Genomic DNA, 19,861 nt, shown 5'->3' on the forward strand with positions numbered 1-19,861 from the left:
GTTCTACACCCCCGTGACAATCTGGAGATCCAGGCCGAGGTATCTGGTGCGGAAGGCAGGCGGTTGGGAAAAGGAAAATGGACTGTGCTCTGGTACGCCGGCCCCGCAAAGGGGGCAGAGGGTCGGCAGGGCCTGGGGATTTCTCAAGCCACGACGCCCATTTTTCCTCTCCTTCATGCTTTTTTTTGTCCTTGAGTTCTCCGCCAGCGCTTCGCGGCGGCCGCTGGAAGGCTGAGGGAGAGAAGCTCGAGGGAGAGAAGCCCTTCTTGCTCTGGGAGAACCGAGCAGCAGCCCGAGTCCCAGCCTCTCGCACTCCTTTTGGGGCCAAGCTCGGGGCCATCGTCCTCCCAGCACCCAGCCGGCGTTTCTGCCTCAGAGACAGTCTTCGTGACCACTCCCGGGCATCCTCTTCGCCCCTGAGCTCCCTTCCCCAGGCCTCGCGTGAGCTGCGCTCCGGGGCCCTGGGGAGCGAGACGTATATATATTTTTTATTTAACGAGGGGACTTGGCCCTTCCTTGGATCCAGCCTTTCTCGCGCTTCAGTCCCGCGGCGCCAGGCTGCGGTGGGGCGGCTGCCGCATGACCCGCCCGGTCCCTACCAGGCCCGGATGCCCTGCAAGGTGCCCTGCGCACAGGCGGCCCCGGCCGCCGCACCCTGGTGTAATGGCTGCGCGCCGCCGCCGCCGCCGCTGAAGCCGCCCAGGTTGCTCATGTTCACAAAGGGGCCGCCTCCGGCCGCACTGCAGGCAGGCTGCATGGCCGAGGCCGCCGCGGAGGCCCCGCCGCCGCCGCCGCCGCCACCGCTTGCCGGGTACGCACAGCCGTAGCTGCCGCTGTAGGCCGCAGCGGCGGCGGCTGCAGCAGCAGCGGCGGCGGCAGCGGCTGCCGAGTTCCCATAGCCATAGGCGGGGAAGCTGTTGTAGGAGTAGGCGCCCGCGCCCACGCTGTAGGGCGCGCCGTAAGCTGGCGCGCTGGGCGTGACGCACGGCTTGCCGTCCCGCACTAGCACCGGCACTGCTACGCGGCGCGGCGGCGGCGGGGGCGCGTGCGCGCCCAGCTCCAGTGACTTGTCCTGCCGCTGTCTCTTACACTTGTACCTGCGATTCTGGAACCAGATCTTCACCTGCGTGGACGTGAGCTTCAGGCTGCTGGCGAGGTGCTCACGCTCGGGGGCCGACAGGTACCGCTGCTGCTTGAACCTGCGTTCCAGCTCGAAGACTTGGGCTTGCGAGAAAAGGACCCGCGGCTTCCGGCGGCTGCGTGGCTTCGGCCTCTCGCTCTCCTCCGCTGCCTTGCAGTCCCCGGCCGCCTCCAGAGGCTTCTTCAGCTGGCAGCTTTCTGCGGAAGAAACAAAACAACAGCGTCCTTTAATTGTTCCCGGTCTCACCGCGGCTCCGGTCCCGGAGCACCGTGTCCCCTTTGGGTGGCAGCGCGGAGCATGCGGTAATAACTGCTTGGACTTTTGGGAAAGTTTGTGGCTCCTGACGCCGTGGGACCCTGCGATAGCCCAAGGCCTCTCACAATGCCCTTGGCGGGTGGAGGCACGTTCCGTGGGGAGGGGTAGTTAGTGCGCGTTTATTTAGAACTTGAGCATCTGCGAGAGATTACCCTGTATTAAATGTGCGGCTCGGCGTGCTGATGATTATTTTCAGGATGGAAGTTTGCAACTCCATAATAACTATAGTATTTGCAAACTCGTTTGCCTTCCACTCCGTCAGGAATAGCTGAAGGTGTGAGACATGCTGGTATTTGGGAGCCGGTATGCGTGCGTTCTGCGAATATCTTCCTGCTCGTAAATGTCTGAGTGTAACGCTCATGTATTGCCCAGGGACAGTTTTTTACTTTTAAAAGCCTACAGGCCCACAGCTAAATGCATGACGACATCTGTATTACCTTAGAGAGAAAAAGAAATTTGATTGATTTAGACAGTTTCATGTCGATTTTAGGCCCAGGGGAGCTGTCAGAGCACAGGCCTTGGCTTCCACCACGTCAAACCCCCTCTTAGGGAAGGAGATTCTTTGGCTCTCTCTCCTCAGAAACAAACACTTCCTTGGAGGCTTTATTCATTTGTCCTATTTCCCTACCCAATTCACCTCGCTTCCTACTTGAGCAGCCAGGATCTAAGTTCGGCGCTTTTTTCACTCAGCCCGAAGCCCCACAGCCTGGGACACAAAGCAAAACGTTAAGAATTTTCAAAAAAGTCTGGTGCCTCAGGGATGTGAGTGAGAATGGACTGTGTTCCCACGCACTCTCCCACCATCCCCTCCCTCTCTGCCGGGTGCCGTGGGTGCGAGGACGCTGAGTTCCAGGCGGAGAAGTGAGGAAACCACCCAGCTGAACTCAACCGAAGTTCCTGCGTCCTGCGGACACTAGGCACACAACCTGCTTCGACTGTCTTTTCCAAGAAGAGGGAGCGGCTGCCCTGGCCTCAGAAAACTCGTCTCACGCTAGAGAGAAAGTGGGAAAAGTTCAGGCTCGTGCCCCTCTAGCTCTTGGGAAGAGCAAAAATACTATGAGTTGTCAGCCCCCAGCAGCTGAGCGCATGTTGCTTATTATCACCATCAGGGCATTAGTAACTATTTTCCCTTCCCTCCGGGGCTGCATCGCCTCCCCGCTCTGGGGGGAGTAGTTGGCGGAGTCACCTTGTCTTTCTCCCTCCGCCCTGGCTCCCTTGCAGGCACCTGCGCTTTGCGGAGCTGTCGTTGACCAGGGCCAGGGCATGACCCCAGCCAGGGGCTACAGGGGCGGGCAGCCGTGCTGGCGAGGTTTGTGGGCTGTTTGCGGGCACCCCGCCATTGCTCCAGATGTGCGGGTGCGTTTCCTTTCCCCCTCTACTCACTTTGGCTCCGGTCCCTCAGGACCTCGGGCTCCTCTTCATGTTCCTTAGGCCCGCTGCACGAGTCTCGCAGGACCGTGTGGACATAGCTCTGGGGGCAGAGCCCCGAATCCCCGTGGCCATCGGCTGTAGCTAGTGAGTTCAAATAAGACAGTTTCTCTCCCTCTTCTTCCTCGTCCTCCTCCCCTCCGTCAGAAAATTGCGTGCCCTCAGTGGCGGCCAGCATGCAGGGCGGCGAGTGGAAGTGGCGCTCCAAGTCCGCCTGCAAGTGCGCGCCGTGGAAATGCTGTTGCTGCTGCTGCTCCAGATTCAAAATGTCTTTGACTGAGAAAGGGGTGGAGGTGACCGGGCTTGGTAACATCATCAGGGCCACTTAATTGTCCAGTCCAAATACTCAATAAATCCCGGCGGGGGCGGGGAGGCAGCGCGGCGGCTCCAGCTCTCCTCTGGACTCCGCCGTTGCTGCCGAGTCGGGCTTTTGACAGACGCGGTCCCGCTCCAGTCTAAATCGCCTCCATTGGCCGGGACGTGGGGGTCTGGGTTTTGTTAAAGCCACTGAAGGGACTGGGGCCGGGGCTGCGAAGCCCGAGTCCGGGGGTCTTACGTCACGTCTGGGGCGGGGCTCTCGCTTCGACCTCCCTCTCTATTGGTTCCAGATCCTGTGGACCACGCCCCTCCGCAGCCAGAGAGTGTGGGTGCCGTGGAGCTACCAGAAATAGACAAGGACTAGTATAAAGTAGCAAAGTCCTAGCCGCTGCGGGCGAGGCTGTACTGCCTGGGGTACGAGAACTACCGATTCCCACCCAGACTGGCCGCATCTTCCCGGGCAAAGCCAGTTCTGGGAGGTTTCCTGTCTGAGAACCAGCTACCAGGAAGGATAGCCCAGGAGTGTGGTTTTTCCAGATGCTGCGGGGGCAGGAAAACTTCCTGGCTTGTAAATACCCGGCACTGGATCCCCAAGGAGATGGAATGTTTTATATAGCTATGGATGGGCGACGTGTGCGTTCTCGCCTTGTTGACTTTGCTCAAGCTGTTCCCTCCACTCGGAATGTCTTCTCCGCCCTTGTCTCCATGACAAGCCTGTCCTCTGAGGCTCTGCTCAAATGCCACCTCCTCCAAGGAAGCGCTCCCTCGTCGCCTAGCCGGAAGTCATCTCTCTCGCATCTGAACTTGCAGCGCGTGTTAGTAAAGGACATTCGTGTCACTTATCACTTCCCGCCTAGTACTATAGCTATACTGTCTGCCTGGTCTCCCTGGGTAAACTATGAGCCCCCAAGGGCAGGGCACCGGTAGCATTGGCTCTTGTAGCTTTTCCAGCGGCCGCACTAAGCAGGTATGTGAGAGACAGGACGATGGAGCCATTACTGAATTTTGTGGACTGACAGCTCTTGGTTTGAATCCCGGCCTAGTCAGTGTGTGGCCTTGGGCGTTTCTAAGCCTCAGTTTCTTTGTCTACAAAAAGACAGTAATACCTTCTTCAGGGTTGTTGCCAGGGATAAATGAGACAAAACATGCCAGGATTTTCATGCGGGCACATGTTAGTGCTCAATACACATCATCGACTGCTATGCTGCATCAGAAGTCAAGCAGTATTTGTTGACTGCATTGGTGATGACATGGCTGGAGTGCCTCCCACATTGGGTTGTTTCATAGGGTCTTGAGAGAAGAGTCTGTCTTCAAAAGGAAGGTGACCCAGCCATGGAGGCCGTCTTTTCCGCCTATTGAAATCAGGCACCTTGGTCTAGGCCTTGACCCTCGAAGGCATCTTTCTAGTTTCTCCAACCCACACGCCTTCTGGCACCCTCCTAAGGCCCTGGTTGTTTTGTGGGCGAATCTATGGTGTCCTCTGTGATTCTGGAAACGGCGCTGGTGGAGATCATCTTCCCGCACAATAGGCATTCGCTTGTCACCACGTCTAGCCCAGTGGGGAGCAGCAGGCGCTGCTGTGAGACCCACAGAAAACCCTGCGCGCAGTGCTGGCCTTGAAATAATAGGCACCGACTCTGCCCGACCGTGGTGCCCCTCATCTGGCCCTAGCCACCGCAAGCAGTTTTTGGTGGTCAAGATAGTGGAGCTGGGGGAGCACTAGCCTCAGCTAGAAGGGGCAGGTGGAAGGTGCAGGGACTGTGGACAACACCTCCCGGCGGCAGCAGACACGGGATGGGGGTGGGGGCGAGAGCGGAGAACTGTCATGGGAGGAACCCCGTAACAGCGGGAGCGGTGGGTGCCCAAAGCTGAGAAGAGAATGAATAGCCAGTCGGGAGGGGGGAGAGGCGGGGCTGTTCCGGAGGGAGCGGAAATGGTGCGGGGAGTCAGCCCCTGGGGTCGCCTGGGGAGCTGGGATTCAGCGTGGGCCACGTGCGCCCGGGAGTACTTAGGTGGCGGCGGCCCGCAGGCTGTTGGGGAGACCCTCTGTGAGACGGCCTTTGCGCCGGGAGGACCATCCCTCAGCTACAAGGGCGCCCGGTGGCTTTCCGCGTTGAATTCTGAGACTATTGAGGCCCCAGGCAGAGCCGGCATCTTCAGACCAGGCCATGCAGCTGCAGAGAGAAGAATGCGCCAGCTTTTGCTGCGGCTCGCGAGCGCTTGAGCGCAAAGATCCAGAGAGAGATGGGGGTGAGTGCGGGGCACTGCCGGGTAGGAGTCCTTCAATGTGTGCGTCGCAGTAGCAGGCGAGCATAAAAGAAGGAAGCTGCTTCCAATCCCACTCTTCCATCCCCATCCCGAGGGCTAGATTGTCGTTGGGAATATTTCTACTCCCTGCTGTTCTCCTAATTTTAAAAAATTATTATTATTATTTTTGCCTCTGTGGGAGACTTTCGTGAGTGATTTCAAGATTCAAGAAAAAAAGAGAGAGAGAAAGACAAAAGCTACGGAAAATCTCTCTGCCCAGTTTCCAGCCGAAACCTGCATTTCTCCTTGCTACATTCTCTTGCTTCTCCACGGTGCTTCGTTCCTAGGCCTTCCCTAAGCTCATTCCCAAGAATCCCTATCTTAGAACCCGTGGCCCGGGGTGCCGGGAACGCGGAGACACGCCCACACACCCGCTGCTGCCGCCCAGAATCCACCGAGTCTCCTTCTCCCTTAGCACGCAGAAGGCTGTCTCCTCCCCAGCCGCAGGCCCACGCAGTTCGCTCTCCTCCAAACCCGCTGCCACGACTACCCCGCCAGATATCCTTGGCCCAGGCCTGAATAGTTCTCTCCAGAGGTCCCTAACCAGATTGCTCCTCGGCAGGCCGACCCAGGACGCAGTTCAGGCCCGAGGGGCTGGAAGCTCGTGAAGAGCCGCAGTGTGGGGAGCACAGGCGAAGGGGCCTAGCAGGCGGTTGGTATGCCCTGTCCTCCTTCCCTCTTCCCAACCCCAGCTCTGCGCAGGGCTGATCTAGCGGGCGGGAGACTTAGATCTTGGCCTTAAGCCCTGAGCAGGGGCTCGGGTCGTCTCCTGATTGTTCAGGCTCCCTTTGGTCGGTCTGGTTCCCCAGCAGCGGAGCTTCCCTGCTGGGATACCCGCCGGGCCAATCACATCGCGGCAGCCTGCCTTTCCTGCGCCCGCAGCCCCGAAGATCGCGAGCGTGTGCGCCGCCAGCTGCGCGCCACTGTCCGGAACGAAAACGCCGCCAGAGAGATAGTTACATTACAGCAGCGGTCGGTTCTCAGGAGTCGCTTATCAGAATGTAGAATCTGGTTCCAGCGCCTATCCAGTTACAATCTCGTTCTGGGACATTTGCATTCTCTTGTGGAAAAAGAGGATCTTTGAAATCCCGTAGCTAATAATTGGTTTTTGTTCCAGACAGTTTAGCTAATTACTGACAGATAAAGTAAATATCGTTGCATCCATGGAAGCGTTTGATCTTATTTTAATCGAGTGTATCTGCCTACGTTCCGTTTTGTCACGTTATACATTTATACAAGTCTTCCTCCTCCCGTATGTGATTACAGATCATAGTAAAATGACGGCAAATTCTCTGAGGGGAGGTGCTATATAGATGCGTAAAAAGGCGATAAATAAAATTATACCTTTTTGGGAGAAAACCCACATGCTAATTAATCACTACAACAAACATTATCCAAGAAAAATGTGATGGTTCTTTGAAAGCTGTAAAATGTTCCAAGAAGTTATTATTCTCTACCCCAAAATTGCTTAATATACTTATATAGGCAGATAATTGATCATTTTAGTTATATATGCCACAGCTTACTCTGATATCCTTCACCTGTTTGAATAGCCATTTAATTATGTAGCCATGGCTATAAAAAAAACAAAAAACAAAAAACCTGAAGGTTATCGTGGCTTTCTAATCTACATGTAGTACCACAGTCAGGAGTGATTTTCTATTAAGGCATGAAAAACCATCATGTGATGAACGCAGCTAGCTAAAACTATGTGATAACATTTCAGACGATTTTTTTTTCGTTGAAATTTTCTTTCCTTCTTTTTCTTTCTTTTCTATTTTTTTTTACTGCTCTCCTAGAAATTTCATTATCAATGACATCTTACAAAAAAAACTTGAAAAAAATTTCCTCTTTTGCAGGAGCACTGGATTTTTGTTATTTTGTTGTAGTTGCTGGCGGTGGTGTGTATGTGTTTTCGTTTGGCTTTTCGTTGAGAGATATTAGAAAGCTATCCAAATTTTTGAGCAATCTAGAGGCTAGTGTTTTGTGAGAAGGGTGAATACACTTTCTACTTTTCAAGAAATGTCAGCTAGGTACGTCAGTCCCAGAAAGCATTAAACTGATCTAATTCCTCAAGAGGATTTTTTCCCTTGTTTCAGTAATTTGGTAAGAGAGATTTAAAAATGGCATTTTTGAGCATTTTAGCTTGTTTTGCATGTGTTTGTATAAATGCCATATTTTCTCCGATTGTGTTTGGAACTGAGTTTTCTAAATAACCCACCACTTCCCTTCCCTGGGAGAAAATTGGTCCAAATTCAGCAATCCCTGTAGTTCTTTGTAAATTACAGGCCCTTGCCGAGGAAGTGAGTTTCGATTTCTCAGGGAGAGGACCTTTCACATCTTTGTGTATCTGCCCCATTCCAAAAATTTTAAGTTAACCGTGTAAATACAGCTTTCGTCACCAAAAACAGTTGTTTTCCCAATAAAACACAGAAGTCGGAAAAGCTAGCTTTGTCGAGTGAAAGTCAATATTTTTTCAAACAAAAACACGTAAGTAAAAGATGTCTATACATAGACATTTATTTTTACTATTTGCGTGTGTTATTTGGGAGTGCAGTGAGCAGTTTTAACTTGAGGGTTAAATTGGAATTCTGGATGCATTCCTTAACTCTTTTTTTTTTTTAAGTGTGAGTTTAACTTCCTGTATCGAAATTCCAATGTCTTTAGACCTTTTAAAATATAATCTGACTTCAGAAGGGCGGCAGCAGTCTTTGGCGAATTAATTCACTTAAACCAGCGCGCCTGCCTGCTCTGAGCACAAAGGGTTTCAGGGAGGGATGTGGTTATTATGTCCAAGAAGCAGAGATTTTTCGTGACTCTTCCTAGCGCGATCTTCTCAACTCTGTCTCCTCTCAACCGCAAACCGAAGGCACCTCAGCCTTCTCGGACGCAAAACTCTTTTCCGAAACCTCCCTGGGTGTCAAGTTGGAGCGAATAACTTCAAACCGTTTGAGAACAACAACAAAAAAACCCCTTTCTCACTTGGAAAGAAACGTTTGCCGAAGTCTTGTCGCCTTAAGTAACTCCTTATCCCCGTCCTTGCTGTGTCCAGCCTGGAGTTCCCGGTCTTCGGTCGGCACCTGGAGAGCAATTCCCAGGGTGCAGCGGGACCTTCGCTCCGTCAGTGGGCAACCGTATCTGCGGGCCTAGCTGCCCACTTGCCCTTGGTTCCCTGAAGCTCCGGGGGCACCTAACAATTACCACTGCCCTGGGATAGTACCATCTTGCCTGACCCTGCGGGGATATTGGGGGTGGGAAAGCGTGGGCTCCTGGCCTTGCTCGGAACAGCCGGGGACCCAGACGGCTGCGGCGCACCAGGGCGCACAGCCACAGGGACAGAAAGCGTGACACGCCAGGTCCCATCCCGCAACTCGAGGCCTCCGGACTTGGCAGCCTTGCCCTGCAGAGACGCAGGTGAGTCAGGTCGGAGGTCAAGAATTCGGCGGCCTCGAGGCTGCGGGGACTGACAAGTTGCCAGGCCTCGCTCTGCCCATCAGCCGAGGGCGCCGCGTCTCCAAGCCCGTGCACTTCGTCCGCGCTGGTTAGGGCCGGGAGTCCGGAGCTTCTCCATGGCACGTCTCTCTCCCACTGCAGACCAAGAGCCCGGGGGGCCCTAGCGAAGAGCCCCGGGGAGACGCCTGCTGGGCCTCTGTCCTTGAACCTGCCAGTAGGTTCTCGAACGCTGCTCGACCTCTCTGCACTCCCGCCAACCCGAGAGAAGGACCGCCTTACTTCTCGCGGCTCTCGGCACCCAGGGGCCTGGCAGAGCCACCGAGGCCCGGACCCCAGAACTTCAGTGGCCTTCCTCCTCCCCCTTGCAGCCAGTCTGTTTCCCCTTTCGGCCCCTTTCTCTTCCACTGGGCTCATCTCTTACTCCTCCGCTCCCTCCCTTCCTCACTTCCCTCTTTTCCTGACCACCCTTCCCCCACCTCCTTTCTCCCTTACCCCCTCCTCCTCTCCCTGGTCTCCTTTCCTACTCGGTCTCCACTCCTCCCCCACCTGTTTCACTCTCCCTTATTTCTTCACTCCCTCCTCCCTCCCCCCATCTTATTTCATTCCCTTTTCCCCTCCTTTCAACTCTTGTATTTTCCTGCTTTTTGTCCCTGGACCCTGCAGGTGTTTGGTATGGAGGGAATCACACCCGCCCCCCACACCCGCCCCGTGCACCAGAGGTCCCCACTCCTGAGCCCCAGACCCCTCTCCCCCATTCCACCCCTGTGCTTACTCTGTCTCAGCAGCTGCTCATAAAAATGCCCAAGCACCCTTGGGTGTGTGATAGGGACACTCCGCTGTACCCTCCAGCCTGTAGGACCTTTCCCATCTCCCAGCCCCCCAACACCCAGCAGCCTCAGCTATGAGCCCTGACAGGGTCTGTAGGGCTCCAGGTGGCGAGCTTGGCCACCCTCCCCGTGGAAATCCCCACTGCAGGCAGATCCTGCAGAGCCTCCATTTCCTTCTATTGTGGCAGTCCGGAGAGGATCACAGCAGAGCTGAAGGTGACCATAAGGCCTGGGCCCCAGGCATCCCTTGAGCACACAGATGGGGGCTCCTAGACCAGGGCTGACCCCCTCCGTCACTCCACACAGGCAAGAGCAGACTGAACTGACCTTCCCTTCTCTTTCTTTCCTGCCAGTCCCACTATAGATCAAGGGGCCATTTTGCCTTCAGATCACCCCAGCTGGGAAGTGTTTCAGGGACTGCCTTAAAATGCAGGTGGCAAATCTGGGAGAGGACAGTGGGGTCCCTGGCTCTCACAACAGCCAGCAGGGGCAAGGACTGAGCACTTGGTACAAGTTCCTGGCCTACCTCACTGCTATGGAGCCAGTAGGGCAACTGAGTCACTGCCTTCTGGAGAGGAGACAGGGTGTGGGGCCTCCTCTCCTATGAGTCAGGCTTCCCAGCTGTAAGGTGGGCAGCCAGCCAATCTCTACTCTTTTACCTCCCATCTGCAACCACATTTCTGAGGTTGCATTACTCTAATAAATATGCGTTTCCAACAGATGGACGCAGACCTGCCATATATGTATCTATGGACTTACCTTTTACCTTGAATGACAAGGCAGGTGACTTTCTGTGTGAATACAGCAGTGCGTGCACAGGCAGATAGGCAGGCAGAAGAAGGCACTCAGGACTCCCTATAACTGTAACTTCCACGTTAGAGCTCTGCTCTTTCAGAGAGTGTGGTCAAAACAGGAGGACTGGGCTAACATTCATTCTGAATCCTCCTCCCTCCTTTTTCCCTCACAATGTGAATTACTGGTAGTGTCATGAGGTTTGGAGAGAAATGTTTATATGATCCAAGATGAAAACTAGCTTCCATGACAATCAGATGCACTATTTCCATACAGGCAATTTATGGTATCATTACAATTAGTCTTGTACGAAGTAGTCCCATAAGGACCTAAGTTGCAGTCAGAGAAGAGGGAATAGATTTTATTACCAGAGTTGTAATGACTGTGTGTATTCTTGAAAGTAATAAAACCATATTGAGGGCTTCCCTGGTGGCGCAGTGGTTGAGAATCCGCCTGCCGATGCAGGGGACAGGGGTTCGTGCCCCGGGCCAGGAAGATCCCACATGCCGCGGAGCGGCTAGGCCCGTGAGCCATGGCCGCTGAGCCTGCGCGTCCGGAGCCTGTGCTCCGCAACGGGAGAGGCCACAGCAGTGAGAGGCCCACGTACCACACACACAAAATAAACAAACCACATTGAAATTATTCTGCAATTAATACTTTAAAAAATACACACACACATTAGTATAGTAGAGAGGGTGGTCTGTGTTTGTGTGTGTGTATAATTGTGCCCACACACAAAGTGAGTGAGCACGGATGTGGGCACATATGAAAATTTTACACCTCCCACAGCCAGTAAGCGTGTTAAGTGTGTATGTGAATGGATGTACTCAAACCGCAGGAGCATGCATGTGTAAGTGTTGGCACCTATGACACCCTCCTCCACAGGGAGAGCCCACAGAGTGAGGAGACTGCATTTGGGGTGGGGTCTGGGGAAGACTGTGGCTTTCTTTAAATCATAATCACACCTCATGCCCCTGTCTTGGGCCAAAGCATTGACCCTGGAGTCCAGTGGAGGGCTTTGGAGCCCAGTCCTACCTCTCTTGTAGTCTTGTGACCTTGAGGCAGTCCTTCAACCTTGCTAAGCAGCAGTTTTCTTACCTATAAAAGGAGATAATAATGGTGTGGACTTTACAGGCCTGCAGTAAGGATTAAAGAAATGATGGAAGGAAAGCGTTTACAGAGCCCTCTTGTGTAGTAAATGTTCATGTGCTGGTGGCGGAGGGTGGGCGTGCCAGGTGGTTGTTAAGCACGAAGAGGGAGGCTCTGAATTTCTCCTCCCCTGAGCTGAGATGAGGGAGCCCGATTCTCAGGCACTCCTTTTCTCACTTGGGGAAAAAAAGCATTATTTAATTATCAATCAAATTTTGAGGGTTTTTTTTTTGGTCCCCAAACAAGGGAACTAGTTCTGTTAATCATTGAAGTTTTAGGATATATTCTCAGAACCACCAGCAGCCTCCCTCCCCCTCTCCCACTCCCATCCTCTGGAGCTGTAGCAAACAAATCCCACACCCAGTCAGTGTGAGATTCCCACTTCCACAAATGCATCATTTTTAGCTGCAGTAAACAAATCCCCAACGTCTCATGTCATTGTTATTGTGTTTAGATAAAGATCTGGCCAATTAGTGTCCTTGCTGGAATGTAAATAAATCTGCTGCCCCCGGACCTACCCCAGCGGTGGGCGTCCTTCTCTCAATCAAGCAACACCAGCACTCTTCCTCTCCTTTTCCTTTTGGTGTGGGCAAGAAAGTCTGGCCTTCAAATTCACATGGTTTCTAATCTCTTCACTCGGTTCCAGATCTGCTGTGTGACTTCAGGCAAGTCACTTACCCTCTCTGAATCTATTTCCTTTTCCATAAAGAGGAGTTAATGAAGACTGCTTCTCAGAGTTGGGAGTGAACAGCAGTAATAATAGAAATCATACTGCTGATAATAATTACAACAATAATACTCCCACCAGCAATGGTCACATCAATAACATTAGCTACTGTTCACGGATGGCTTTCCTACAAGCACATGGTATGGCTCAATAATTAAGAGACTCCCTCCCCACTCTCCAACTCCCACATAAACTGTCAGGCCATGGGCAAGCCACCTGGGTAGGGCTGGAAGACTCATGGGTATGGAGATAGGGAAGAGCACCAGGCATTTTGTGAAGTTCTTTAAGTGTCTACCCATTGTTATTGTTTCTGCTTCTTGCAACAGAGCCCTTGTCTATGGCCTTATTAATGCAACCATGTTACAGAGGAGGAAACTGAGGCTGAGAGGTGAGGTAACTTGCCCAAGGTTCTTAAGTTCCTTGCCTTCCACATTCAGCTCCCTCTCTCTGCCCCTCTCCCTTTCCTGGGCAGCCCCAGGGTTACCAGGCTGAGTGCCATGAGTGGACTGCCTGACCAGGCACTGTTCTCTCTGCTTTTGGGAATTCCTGCTCAGTGCTGGGTGCCTGACTGTCCTCCTCCTTCTCCCCTACCCAAATGTTCCTGCAGGGCCTAAGTGGTAGTCCACAGCCCCCAAGAAGAATGTTCCCTGGGTGGTGGGATTGACTGGAAACTGTCTTGAAGATAAACATGGCTGGGGATGGGGTGGAACCTCCTGGAGCCTCCTCCCTTCCTCTCCCTACCCACACCCCCTCTGAGCTGCTTCCTTTCTTGCCATCTCTTCAAAAAGAAGAGGGGCGGCCAGCCCACCTCTTTGCCTTCTGAGGCGCTTGCCATGGAGTTAATACTAATCATGATAATAAGCTTCCCACCGGGTAAACAAAGTGTTCCACACGCATGATCGTTACAACATCCCTGTGAAACATATTTTTGTTCCTCCCCCTTCAATTTAGAGGCATGGAAATCGAGGTCTGCAGAAATGAAATGACTTGTCCAAGGTCGCAAAGCAGGTAAGGGGTGGATGCAAGACTTCCAGGCCCGTAGACGCTGCCACTCCACCGCCTAGGTCCGCAGCAGAGAATGTCCTGCCCCAGCCCAACTCCAGGAACCAGGACTTCAGGGCCACCTGCCCCCAGGGAGACCTTCCCCGAGTGAGCTTGTCTAGTCCCTGAGCTGACCCCTTAGCCCGTAGGCCTCTCTGTGGGAGCCGTACATGCAACCCTAACGTCAGAGCAGGCCCGCTGAGTCCGGGAGCACCCGTGAGCCCTCACCCCGCTCCCTGGGAACAAGCTACAGGACTTTTCGAGATGGCTCCCCCCTCTCCTCTCTGTCCAGACCTCTCAGGGCACTCTGCCCACGCCCTTCACAGAAAAAGGAACTTCCCACTGGAAAGCAAACCACCGCAGCCCGGCGGGGCCGGGGACACACTGGAGCCAGTCCCAGCCCCTGGAAACGCAGCCTGTCGGAATGTGAGCAAGTGCCTGTACCTTGGGTGTGCGCGCTGTGCTTCCTGGAGCAGAGTGGTGGGTTCAAATCCTGTCTCCACTCTGTCTCCGGGAGAATTCCTTACTTCTGAGCCCTGCTTCTCTGATTTGTAACACTGGGACTACTCAAAGTACCCACCTCAGTAGGTCGCTCTGAGGGTTAAAGATTACCTCCGTGAACCACTTAGTGCGCCGCCTGGCACAATAAACGCTCAATAAATGTTAGTTTATTGTGATGAACTCTGGGACCAGTGGAGGCTGCCTTTTCCGTTTCTGGGTGTGAGCTCTGCGTCCCTGTGCGCATCGAGGCTGCGGACGCGGCCGGAAGGCGCCCGGGGGCCGTGGCTGGACACTTGGGCGCGGGAATTTTTGGAGAAGAGCCGAGGTAACCCGGTGGCGCTGTGTTTGGGGCTGGGCTCGGGCGCTTACGTGAACTTGCGCGGCGTTCTCGGCGCGTGCGTCTGTCTGTCCCAAACCTCGTGCGTGTCGAGGCCTGTGCGTGTCACGAGCCGGTCCCACTGACGCTCCTGCGGGGACCTCACCTGCTTTCGGTTTACCTGACGGATGCGTGGTGTCCATGCTGTGTACACAAACCCCAGCGAGAGCCTGGAGTCCCGGCTGCTCGGCCTCCTGCTCATCGAACAATTTGCGCTATTAATGGTTATTTTATTTATATCGTTAGAATTGTCCCCCGGGTCTGTTTACACCAACGTCTGGCCGTCCGGGCCGCAGTGTTTGGACAGAGGATTACACTAATGGATGGAGAGCTGGGAGGGGGGGAAGGAGGCGCGGTTGGGAACTGGGCTCCGGGCGCCGCGTGGGGTGGGCCTCCTGGGAAAAGGGAGCAGGCCTCTCCTGGGCTCGACCTCTGACCCTAGGAGGGAAGGAAACGTGTCTGTTCGCGATAGGAAGCCTAGGCCTCCGGTGGGGTGGAGGCTGGAGGTGCCCGCTGGGTGGAGGCGGGGAGAAGGGGGCACCTACTTCTCTTCTCTCAAGGCCGACTCCAAATTCGAGGTTGTCCCGCTTGGGTGCGCACACACGTCAACAAGTAAACAAGACCTGGAGCTACCAGGATGGCGGCCGCTTTGATTCACGGCCTCCAAATCCGGATTATGGCTGAGCCCCGGGCGCCTGGCGGCCGGCGGGGTTAGAGCCGCCTTCAAAGGGTGGCCTCCCAGCGAGGGCGCAGCTCCCCACAGGACCCGCATGCCACCTGAGCACTCTGGAGCGAAACAGCCTGGGCACTCACCCCCCCGCGCAGTGGGAAGGCCCTCCATCTGGCAGCGGGCAGGTGTCTGGGATCTTGGCAGCTTTCAGCTCGCAAAGGCTAGGCTTGGAATTCCTGGCTTTCAAGCGTCTTTGCTTCAGGGCTAGGGTTGATGCGTAAAAATATCTGACATTTAGTTCGCATTTGGAATGTGCGAGACACCAAGCCAAGCATTTTTACACTCCACAACAATCCTAGGAACTGTTATCCCATTTTACAGACGAGGAAACAGGAGGCTGCAGTAATTTGGTCAAAGTCTCATAGCTAGTGTCAGAGCCATGACTCTATAACCATGCAGTCGGGCTACAGAACTAGCGCGGTAGTTCTTAACGTTCTGGGGTTCATGCACTCGTTTGGAACCGTGATGTAAGTTATGGACTCTCTCCTCTAGAAGAACGCGACAATTTGTCAATAATTCCAGGGGTTTCACGGAACCCCCTAGGCCCTTTCATGGACCTCTGATTAATACATTTGGCTTTACAGGTTATACAAGTTACATTTGATTTAATTTGTTAATTTCGAACATCTGTTAGTAAGGTAACTTTTTCTATCGTTTTATAAAAAGATTCCTGAAGCTCAGAGAGAGAGGTAAAGTCACTCGTTCGGGATCACACAGCTGGTAAATGTGTTATTGGGCTCTCAGATCTTTGGTCTCTAGAATCTTCGTACACCCCATTTCTCGTCTCCCCAGACCCTTAAGCGCTCCTTTTCTATCACTCTTGGAGCTCTCTTTCCTCCTGCGGGAAGACTTGGGGCTAAACCTTTGGAGGATCTGGTTTTTTCCTCGGGGCCCCTGGGAGGTGCTCGGCTGGCAGGGGCACAGCGCCAGGACCCTGTTGCCCTGTGCTTTGGGGGCCCCGCTGCCAGGACGCGCGCTCCGGTAAACGGTTTATCTAAAGTCAACTTCTGTTTCTCGTTCGCTGTCGGGAGTTGCCCTGCAACCAGCAATGAAAAATGCGCCTTTTCCCGAGACTCTGGCGCTGTTGATTTATGTGGGAACCGAACTCACCCGCGAGGCCTGGGCTGCTCAGCCGGGCTTAGGGGGTGGAGGGCTGGGGACGTCCTGGAAGAGAACCTGGTGCCCCGGCCCTTCCAGCGCCCGCTTTTATGGCGCCCCCTCCACCCCTACCTCCAGGACATTTTACAGCCGCTCCCCCAGGAAGCTGAGCGGTTTATCGCGGTAAAGTAAACACCATTATCCCAGGTCCATTAACAAGGAGATTTTGGCGTTGTAAATAGACCGCAAGAGGGAGAAGAGCAGCCCCCGCGAACTCCCTTGTAAAATGGTGAAGGTTCTCCAAGATTTATGGCCGCTGATCGGCCCCCCAACCTTCTATGAAATCCCAGTCTTGACCAAAGCCAGAAGGTGGGGCATTCCTCCCTGGTCTAGAAATCCCGCCCTGGGTGTTAGGACTTTGAGAGTAGGGAGTCCCCAGGAGGCGTCTAGCCTAGTCATTAATTTTCTTTAAGTTACAAGCCCAGGAATGCCGATTCCTTTCCGGCTGTGGATGCATACATAAATTCTGCAGCTCTCCAGGAGCTCTTAGCAGAGAGCAACCAATGGAGATGGTGCTAGGGGCCAGGATAACTTGTGTTCCAGGCTCCTTCCTCATTTGTAAACTGGATAGTGCTTTCAGCAGCTACTTAGGAGTCTATTAAGCACAGGAGACTTGTAATTGGTGGGCACTGCCCATACACCCTGTATCCTGAGGTAGTCAGGACCAGCTCGTATGGCATTGCTTTTGCTTCTCTTTCCAAAAGGAAATGCCCACCTTATTTCCTCTTGGGCCAGACTATATATGAAATCAAGTAAGGATGCTGGAACTGGCACACAGTCTAGTAGACAATCCTAGCTCCCCACCTCTCTGAGTTTCTATTTCTGATGACTATATGGTGATCTGTTCCAGGAAGTTTCTGCTCATCTAGAGTGTGGTTTTCTTATCCCCTCAAGTCAATATTTATATTGACAAAACAGTAGATTCTGAACTAGGAAATGTGTCTCAGTTTGATGGAGAAAACAAAGGCACAAGTTCTCCAGGCCAAGGGAAGCTTCAGGAGAACCCCACCCCTCCTAACCTTTGCCAAATTCACTTTCAGAAGGCAGTCCCTGCAGGGAGGCTGCTCCTTCTTCAGCCCTGAGAATTCAGTAATTCTTGTGAGAGCTTCCACCTGGTTGAAGGGTTGGCTTTGGGGGAGGGGCAGTAGAGAAAAAATGGGGCAAAATGATGCCAGAAATTGGTTTGGCCCTTTGACATAATTGGCTCTATCTAGAGTGGGGACTTCTAACTTTATTTTTCTTGGCCAAGGACCCCTTTGATAATTTTGACAATCCGGTGAAGCCTATAGACCCCTCCCTCAGAACAATATTTTTAAATACATAAAATTAAATACATACAATAATATTGAAATACAGTTATCAAAAATTTTTTAAAAATAACCATATAGTAATACAGGTGCTTTATTAATTGACTAAATAACAAAATCTAGTGGCAGGTCTAACAACAACTATAATTTCAAAGCTGTAACGAATGTAAATGAAATTTCAAGGTATCTGCAGAAGCAGTAATGTGCTATGACAATATCAGTGATTTCTATTGGTGACAAATCACAGGCACTACTAATACTAATGGGTTTGTTGTCTACATTCAGAAGTGACAGAAATGCTAAATTAGTTATAACTAATAAAAAAAAGATGTATTTTCCCCTGTAAGTTCATGGACCCCCTGAATTCTATCCTCAGGTCCCTTGGGAATCCATAAACTGCCAGGTTATGAACCATTGATCTAGGGTCAAAATCTAGACCATTTCATCTCAAAGAGTGGTCTTTGGATCGCCTGCATCAGAATCTTCTAGGGGTGTTTGTTAGAAAATTCTAGGGCCCCTTCTAAGATCAACTCTGTGGGTGGACCCAAAACACTGCATTTTAAACTGAATTTTCAGAGGACTGTTTTCACACAAAGTGTGAGAATCGCTGCATCTGGACTTTACCGATTAGCATCAGCACTGTGGTTGGTCGCTTGGATGATGACAGGAAGATCCTTGGAGAGCTGGAGGGTGGGGTGGGAAAGCAGGGATACTAGGCAGGAGCTCTTCCATGGAGACTGCTTGGAGGTGGTACACATGGACTTGGTGGGCACAGCAAGCTGGGGCATGGGAGAACACCAGGGAAGGAAGCTGGAATGGGATATTTTGGTAAAGGATACCAATGTGCTGGCAGAGGCTCTGGAAGAACTTCAGAAATTAACTGGTTCAGTAGCAAGCTGTGTCCCTGTGGCCCTATATATCTCCATCAGCTCTTGCACTGGTTTCCTTTCTTTAAGGTGCTCTGAATTCTGAGCTCCTTTACAGAGTCTTCCCATGTTGACATCATTGGAGCTTTCATTCATTCACTCATTCATTCATTCAATGAATGCCAAGAACCAGGTCTTGTCCTAGATGCTATGAAATATACACAAATGAGTAAAGAGGTGATCACTACTCTTAAGGTATTTTCTCGGATACCCTCTCTTATCACTAGCAATCTTAAGCAAACTTAAGCATCAAACCTCTTTTGACCCAGCCATGATTTGATGTTTGTGCATTCACCAAGGCTACAGAAGTCTTACTGGAACAGAGGAAGAGCTTGTACCATATTGATTGGTTGGGGACTTGTCTTTTCTATTGATGAGCACAATTAATAATGTTAAAGTCAGACCTAATAGAGCATGGACTTGAGGTTATGGGGAGGGGGAAGGGTAAGCTGTGACGAAGTAAGAGAGTGGCATGGACACATATACACTACCAAACGTAGGGTGGATAGCTAGTGGGAAGCAGCCACATGGCACAGGGAGATCAGCTCGGTGCTTTGTGACCACCTAGAGGGGTGGGATAGGGCGAATGGGAGGGAGGGAGACGCAAGAGGGAAGAGATATGGGGACATATGTATATGTATAACTGATTCACTTTGTTGTAAAGCAGAAACTAACACACCATTGTAAAGCAATTATACTCCAATAAAGATGTTAAAAAAATAACGTTAAAGTGTTGAACAAAGTGGGGCTTGTTCCAAATGTAAGAAATGTGTGAGATACACCCAACATGACATTTGAGAATAGTTATGCAATTGCTGGCCCCAGATCAAGCAACTCATTATAATTGACAGCACAGAGTAAACACAGCTCTAACTAACACATTTTCACCTGGCATGAACTTCAGCTCTAGCAGTACTGTTTGCCTCACTTTGTATTCTCACACATGTCTTCATCAGGGTCTTAGATCCTACTGTCATAGAGAGCAGGTGGGTCTGTGTGCAGAATTCAGAGGCTAATAAAAACAAGGAAGAGTGGAAAGGGACTAGGGGCTAGATTAAGAAGATTTGGGTTCCAGTTCTGTTTCTGTCACTTAAGAACTTTGTGACTTGGGCAAATAAGTAGAGTTTGAATTTTCTCTTTGGTAAAATGATGATAGCAATGCCTACTTCATAAACTTATTGGGAGGAGTAAGTAAGATAATGGGTGATAAAAGTGCTTTGTAAACTACAAGTCACTCTACAATGTGAGTAGTAATTATGTGCTTTTGGAGTCAGGTGGACCTGGATTCCAAGCCTGGCAGGAATCACTTACTTGTCATTTATATAAGTTATTTAATTTTCTGGGTTCAGTTTTCTTATCCATAAA

At 52.0% G+C, this 19,861-nt stretch overlaps 1 protein-coding gene and 1 long non-coding RNA gene across 2 annotated transcripts in view; both read right to left on the reverse strand.

Annotated features, from left to right (window-relative positions):
- Window positions 1–595: 595 nt before the first annotated feature.
- NKX2-3 (NK2 homeobox 3) lies at window positions 596–3,200 on the reverse strand. Its single transcript, XM_059054775.1, has 2 exons — window positions 2,840–3,200; window positions 596–1,338 (listed from the first exon to the last, which is right to left on the reverse strand). The coding sequence occupies exons 1-2, from the start codon at window positions 3,198–3,200 to the stop codon at window positions 596–598; spliced, it is 1,104 nt and encodes a 367-aa protein (XP_058910758.1).
- A 14,449-nt stretch (window positions 3,201–17,649) lies between these two features.
- Window positions 17,650–19,861, reverse strand: part of LOC131751256 (uncharacterized) — a 64,669-nt gene continuing 62,457 nt past the window's right edge. The window contains exon 6 of the long non-coding RNA XR_010838853.1: window positions 17,650–18,644. This is a non-coding gene — a long non-coding RNA (uncharacterized lncRNA). The remainder of the gene's footprint in view (window positions 18,645–19,861) is intronic.

This window comes from Kogia breviceps, chromosome 2 (genome assembly GCF_026419965.1).
Source record: "Kogia breviceps isolate mKogBre1 chromosome 2, mKogBre1 haplotype 1, whole genome shotgun sequence".
Classification (NCBI taxonomy): Eukaryota; Metazoa; Chordata; class Mammalia; order Artiodactyla; family Physeteridae; genus Kogia; species Kogia breviceps.

Excerpts from the sequence above, each read along its gene's own strand:
- NKX2-3 (XM_059054775.1), bottom strand. The coding sequence starts at position 3,200 with ATGATGTTACCAAGCCCGGTCACCTCCACCCCTTTCTCAGTCAAAGAC. Across the intron at positions 1,339-2,839 it reads CCTGAGGGACCGGAGCCAAA|AAAGCTGCCAGCTGAAGAAG; the intron begins GTGAGTAGAGGG and ends TTTCTTCCGCAG.